Source organism: Tursiops truncatus, chromosome X (genome assembly GCF_011762595.2).
Source record: "Tursiops truncatus isolate mTurTru1 chromosome X, mTurTru1.mat.Y, whole genome shotgun sequence".
In the NCBI taxonomy this organism is placed as follows: Eukaryota; Metazoa; Chordata; class Mammalia; order Artiodactyla; family Delphinidae; genus Tursiops; species Tursiops truncatus.
Genome location: NC_047055.1, coordinates 84,481,152 through 84,488,354, shown reverse-complemented (window position 1 = coordinate 84,488,354; position 7,203 = coordinate 84,481,152). Strand labels below are relative to the sequence as shown.

At 42.1% G+C, this 7,203-nt stretch overlaps 1 protein-coding gene across 1 annotated transcript; it reads right to left on the bottom strand.

The window, feature by feature from the left end:
• Nucleotides 1-340: 340 nt before the first annotated feature.
• GSPT2 (G1 to S phase transition 2) lies at nucleotides 341-3,062 on the bottom strand. Its single transcript, XM_004330219.4, has 2 exons — nucleotides 2,929-3,062; nucleotides 341-2,822 (listed from the first exon to the last, which is right to left on the bottom strand). The coding sequence occupies exon 2, from the start codon at nucleotides 2,809-2,811 to the stop codon at nucleotides 913-915; it is 1,899 nt and encodes a 632-aa protein (XP_004330267.1). The 5' UTR covers nucleotides 2,812-2,822; nucleotides 2,929-3,062; the 3' UTR covers nucleotides 341-912.
• Nucleotides 3,063-7,203: the final 4,141 nt, after the last annotated feature.

The following is a 7,203-nucleotide window of genomic DNA, read 5'->3' as shown; positions in this document are numbered from 1 at the left end:
CATTTACCTTCTCAAGTCATGCCCCTTACTGTGTTGTGTCCCACACCACAAGTCTCTTGGTGAATAAAACAAAGGGGTGTGTTAAGATGAGGGAGTGCAGATAACAGTCTAGTCAACATACAGTCTGAATCCCCAGGTATATGTGTAATATGGCCATGTTCAACATTTGGGGACTTGATAGATGGCCTGAGCTTTTCTTTTTCAAATCACAAGTGGGGAAGCAGAAGAGCTCCTTTATTGACTGGACTTGAACACAGAAAACAAAGTTCATTGGGAAGACCTCTAAATTATTTTTCTCAAAATTAAAATTTTTCCTTTAACACAAACCTGTGCATTGTTTGTAAATTCCTCATTTAAAACAGTGAGTGCAGGACAGTTGTTAAAAGCGCAGGTAATAAAATGTATTCAGTTACTTGAGACAGTAAAAAACCTAATTGAGAAGTATTACAGACAAATTAAAAAAATATTCAAAAGCATTTCAAATATCAATAAGAGTTTCAAATGGAATATTTTATTCACATGTTAGTTGTCTTTTTAACATGTACACACACACTGACACACTCTGATTGGTCTGCGTGGAACAAGGGTTGTCTAAATATCCTAAGGGAAAATGAAAAATTAAAAAATATATTAATTTTCATTGTTATAGACAATTACATCCACATCACTTACAAAGCTATTACTGATTCTGTTCAAGGAAGCAGAATGGCATAGGAGGAGGAAACTTATGGGTAAATTCAGCAGTGACACAACTGAGATCTCAACATGAGAAAGCTGACAAAACATGGATTTTTGCTGTGAAATATTTCTTTGCAAAATATGGAGAAAAGTCAATGGGCAGTAAATAAGAGAAGGTGGTGAACTTTTGTAGTCAATTCTCACAGTATTGTGTAGGGACAACAAGAAAACTGCTTAGTCCTTCTCTGGAACCAGTTTCAGAACTTTTCCAATCGCAATGGTCTTACCCTCATCTCTTAAAGTAAAACGACCCATTTGAGGAAAATCTTTGAATGTCTCAAGGCAGATAGTTCCTGCTGTCCTTAAACGGGCAATACACACTTGATCTTGTTTCACGAAGCGGGGCCGTGTCTTACTCTTTTCTCCTGATTTTTTATCTACCAAGGAGATTAAGGCTGTTATCTCAACTTCCTCAATACAAGTATGAATGTGCAGCACCGCATTATAACCTGGGCAAATGATGGACTTGTGCTCAATAATCACTATCTGAACATCAAATGTGCGTCCAGAATGGCAAAGATTATTAGGATCACAGAGTATGAATCCTGGAAGAATCTCTTCTTCTTCAATTCCCTTCAGTCTGATTTTAAGGTTTTCACCTGGGGCTACATAATCAGTTTCAGCATCATCAGAAAGTATTCCAAGAACTTCCACATTGTGCTTGTTTGGCATCATCACAAGCTGCTGGCCTTTAAAAATGGATCCTGATTCCAGCTTTCCCAGGACCACAGTGCCCATATCCTTGTACTTATCCACAATTGGCAGTCTAATTGGTCCATCAATGGATCTGTTGAAGTTTGGCATATTATCCAAATACGGAATGAATGGTAATCCAGTGTACCAAGGGCAGAAATCTGATTGCTCTTTAATATTTGCCCCAGTAAGCCCTGAGCAGGGCATAAAGTGAATGTCCTTTTTGGGACTGAAGCCGACTTTCTTCAAAAAGGGCACTAGCTTTTCTTTACATTCTTCATATCTCTCGCTGCTCCAATTTACTGTGGGATCATCCATCTTATTAATAAGCACTATTAAATATTTCACCCCTGCTGTTTTTGCCAACATTGCATGTTCTCTTGTCTGTCCACCTTTTTCAAATCCAGTCTCAAACTCTCCTTTCCTGGCAGAGATTACCAGTACAGCCAAATCAGCTTGAGAAGCACCACCAATCATATTTGGGACAAAACTCTTGTGGCCAGGGGCATCTAAAATTGTGAAATGTTTCTTTTCTGTTTCAAAATAGGCACGACCCACTTCTACTGTTTTACCCTTGTCTCGTTCTTCCTGATTTGTATCTAAGGCCCATGACAAATACCAAGTTTCTCTGTTTTTTTCTTTAGCTTCTCTTTCATATTTCTCAAGTGTCCTTTTGTCAACCATTCCTGTCAAAAACATTATCTGTCCTCCAATGGTTGACTTTCCGGCATCTACATGCCCAATGAATACCACATTTACGTGTTCTTTTTTAGGAGCACCTGAGGGTATGACCACAGATTTCGATTTTCTGATTTCCTCTTTCTCAATCAATTCCTGGCCACTTTCTTCTGGGGGCCCCGAATCTCCCAAGGAACTACCCCCTGGCTCAGCTTCACTTACTTCTTTATTGTGCTCCCATGATTCTTCTAAGACCATCTCCACCTCTCCATTTTCTACAACAGGTTCCGAAAGTTCCATGGTAACGGCTGAATTGGAACCTTCACGCCACACTAACTGTTCCTCTTTGGAATGTTCCACAGGTGCCCCCCGTCCCAGCCTTTTACCTTGAGGGTCGCCCGCGCCGGGGCAGGTTTCATCGATGCCGGGGGCGTCGGCCGGGGGGATCTGCGGCTGGCACGGGCCCCGCAGGAAGGACGGCACGAACTCCGCGGCGTGGACGTTAGGCACGAAGGGTTTGGCGTTGACGTTGAGCTGTCGGCTGAAGGCCGAGATGAGGGGCTCACGCTGGGCCTCGGCCGCCGCCGCAGCAGCCGCCGAGGCGGCTCCGTCCCCGCTCGGGGCCAAACCCGGTGCTTCCATGTCCACCTGGTCCCAGCAGTCGGGAGCCGAGTCGCTGCTGCTGCTGCTGCCCGGATCCATAGTCCTCAGCCCTGATGGATGCGGGAAGGGAGCGGGCTCAACGGGCCAGAAAGAGAGGGCAGTGCCGCCGGGGGTGAGGCGGCAAGAGCAGGGGGCTCGGGGGGGAGCGACACGAACCTTAGCGGCGGCGCGGAAGCAGCCTGGTCCCGACGCTGCATTCGCAACTGCGGCGGCGGCAGCAGATATGGCGGCGCAGCCTCTCCTGTTGTGTATGAGCGGATCTCCTCCCCCAAACCCCGACCACTTCCGACTCCTCCACCGCCGACCCGGCGCCGGGCGGGGATTGACCCCTCGCTGCCATCCGTACGCTCGGCCTCCTGCATCCTCAGTCCTGGGTGAAGTCCGAAATTCACTCTCACTCTTTTTTTTTTTTTTTTTTTTTTTTTTACGTAAATATCCATTCATTTTTGTTCACGCGCTCCGGGAGAGCGATTTGACCACGATTTAATGATTAAGCCTAGACAGGCACACCTGATTTCCAATTCTACTCAAGATTCAAGTGAAAATGAAAATTCCTATTGAACAAATGGAGATAGGATAGGGGTTAAAGGTTTACCCAGCAACGGAAGGAAGCAATTAGTGATCAGGGAGGCGCTCTTGAAATACAGGGAGATGAAGCCGAACCTTGGAAATGCAACTTTAGATCAGTATTAATTTGAAACCCGAGGCCTTTGGATTTCCCTTTTCTAGTGCCGCCCCTCCCGCCCCCCCATAAGCCTATAACTTTGGCTGATGGCTTCTACCGTGTAAAGATGGGGTTATAACCTTTTTTCATGTTAAGCACTTTGGCTGTATCTACATGGAAGGAATTCCCAAGGAGACCCTTATCCCAGTAAAGCTGCGCGACCTACAGCATTTGTGCAGGTGCCAGGACAATGGCTGGCCTGTGATACGGTGGTGGATCACACAGACAGGCACAGGACTCAGATCACTTGTATTCTTCTAACCAACTGTATTCTGGTGTACCTGCCCCACTCACCAGCACCACCCTGGAGTACACCGTAGGTCCACAGGCTTTCCTCTCTAATTCTGGGGGCCTGGAACCTTACTGCTGATACTGGGTTTGCTCTAAGAAAGAATCAGTGTCATATTGGAACCTTACAAGGCTTGTGAGTATCAGCCTAATTAAGCTGATTAAGACCTCTGAGATGGGCAAAGTCCATAAGACCCTAAGCAATAGAATCTCACGCTTAGAAAGAGTTTGTAACATTTGAGCCAAAGCCTAGAAGAGCTACTTTGTAAATTATATTAATTTAGATCAAACTGAAATAGAAAAAAGATACTGGGAAAATGCAGTTTGCTAGTACAAGATGAAGTCAGAGTTGGATGTTAAATAAATCCAACAACAACCCAAAAGGGGTTATAACTTAAGAAAGGGTTATAACTTAAGAAATTTGTTCTGCAGATTTCAGGGGTAGAAAAAAATGTATGTCTAACACACTTGGATCCTTGGTGGTTTCAGTCTGGGGTTGCCACTATTTTACTAGCTCTGTGCTGTTCCCAAGCCATTAGATGTGAAACCCCTTCATTCTTTTTGCCTCAGGTAATGGCTTAATTATTCGCTATCACATAAAGAGAATGTACACACCTAATCACAAAGAATAGGAAGAAATGAGAGGGTGAATGTGCAGAGACCCTTGGACAGCACTCTACAATGTGCTGGAGCCTTTCTTGGGCATTCTGTGAACCTCAGATAGACTTACTAAAATGTCTCTGGGAGAACTTGTCAAGGTTTAGGCAATTGTGTTCACATAAAGTTAGTAATAGAAAGGAAGCAAAACAGACCAGAGACATTTCCTTTACCTGGGTCATTTGTATTGATCATGAGAATATTAGTGTAATTGCTACTTAATAATATCTCTGTTAGAGAACAGAGGATGATTCACTTTTAGAAACCTAAAGGAGAAATGAGAAATGGTGACTGGATGTCTTCACAAGCCATCATCCTTGGGGCTCAGAGAGAGGCAGATACACCCAAGAGAAAGAAACACTGACCAGGCTATATACACAGAGACTAACCTTGGACAAAATGCTCTTGGTCTGTGTGATGGGCTGATTGTCTCCAGTTGATCTGCCTAGAACTTTGAGAGAACTCATCAGTATATGGGAGAAGTCCTATCAAAGGCAATATCTGGCCACTGCTTAATTCAATCATTTTTCCCTTAAAATTTTTTCTTGCAAAATATAGCACAAGTACAGAAAATTGCATAAAACAAAATTATAGCTTATTGACTTAGAAGGAAAACACACTGGTAACTACCACCCAAATCAATAGAACTTTGCCAGCCAATCCAGAAGGCTTCTCTGTACCCTGTCTAAACACAGCTCACTCCTTCCATCCTTAAATGTAACCACTATCCTGACATTTATGGTAATCACCTTCATGATTTTCTGTACAGTTTTATCCCACAAATATATACTCAAACACTACAGTTCAATTTTGCCTAGCTTTTTCTTTTAACATCTTTATTGGAGTATAATTGTTTTACAATGGTGTGTTAGTTTCTGCTTTAAAACAAAGTTAATCAGTTATAAATATACATATATCCCCATATGTCTTCCCTCTTGCATCTCCCTCCCTCCCACTCTCCCTATCCCACCACTCTGGGTGGTCACAAAGCACCGAGCTCATCTCCCTGTGCTATGCAGCTGCTTCCCTCTAGCTATCTATTTTACATTTGGCAGTGTATATATGTCCATGCCACTCTCTCACTTTCTCCCAGCTTACTCTTCCCCCTCCCCGTGTCCTCAAGTCCATTCTCTAGTAGGTAGGTCTGTGTCTTTATTCTCGTCTTACCCCTAGGTTCTTCATGACAATTTTTTTTTTTACATTCCATATATATGTGTTAGCATACGGTATTTGTTTTTCTCTTTCTGACTTACTTCACTCCCTATGACACACTCTAGGTCCATCCACCTCACTACAAATAACTCAATTTCGTTTCTTTTTATGGACGAGTAATATTCCATTGTATATATGTGCCAAATCTTCTTTGTCCATTCATCTGTCCATGGACTCTTAGGTTGCTTCCATGTCCTGGCTACTGTAAATACAGCTGCAATGAACATTTTGGTACATGACTCTTTTTGAATTATGGTTTTCTGAGGGTATATGCCCAGTAGGAGGATTGCTGGGTCATATGATAATTTTATTTTTAGTTTTTTAAGGAACCTCCATACTGTTTTCCATAGTGGCTGTATCAATTTACATTCCCACCAACAGTGCAAGAGGGTTCCCTTTTTCCACACCCTCTCCATCATTTGTTGTTTGTAGATTTTTTGATGGTGGCCATTCTGACCAGTGTGAGATGATATCTCATTGCAGTTTTGATTTGCATTTCTCTAATGATTAATGATGTGAGCATTCTTTCATGTGTCTGTTGGCAATCTATAGATTTTCTTTGGAGAAATGTCTTTTGGAGATTAATCTTTGTCAGTTGCTTCATTTACAAATATTTTCTCCCATTCTGAGGGTTGTCTTTTCATCTTGTTTATGGTTTCCTTTGCTGTGCAAAAGCTTTTAAGTTTCATTAGGTCCCATTTGTTTATTTTTGTTTTTGTTTCCATTTCTCTAGGAGGTGGGTCAAAAAGGATCGTGCTGTGATATGTCATAGAGTGTTCTGCCTATGTTTTCCTCTAAGAGTTTGATAGTTTCTGGCCTTACATTTAGGTCTTTAATCCATTTTGAGTTTATTTCTGTGTATGGTATTATGGAGTGTTCTAATTTCATTCTTTTACATGTAGCTGTCCAGTTTTCCCAGCACCATTTATTGAAGAGGCTGTCTCTTCTCGATTGTGTATTCTTGCCTCTTTTATCAAAACTAAGGTGACCATATGTATGTGGGTTTATCTCTGGGCTTTCTATCCTGTTCCTCTGATCGATATTTCTGTGTTCATGCCAATACCATACTGTATTGATTACTGTAACTTTGAAGTACAGTCTGAAGTCAGGGAGCGTGATTCCTCCAGCTCCGTTTTTCTTTCTCAAGCTTGCTTTGGCTACTCGGGGTCTTTTGTGTTTCTGTACAAATTGTGAAATTTTTTGTTCTAGTTCTGTGAAAACTGCCAGTGGTAGTTTGCTAAGGATTGCATTGAATCTAAAGATTGCTTTGGGTAGTAGAGTCACTTTCACAATGTTGATTCTTCCAATCCAAGAACATGGTGTACCTCTCCATCTATTTGTATCATCTTTAATTTATTTCATCAGTGTCATATAATTTCTGCATACAGGTCTTTTGTCTCCTTAGGTAGGTTTATTCCTAGGTATTTTATTCTTATTGTTGCAATGGTAAATGGGAGTGTTTTCTTAATTTCACTTTCCGATTTTTCATCATTACTGTAGAGGAATGCAAGAGATTTCTGTGCATTGATTTTGTACCCTGCTAGTTTACC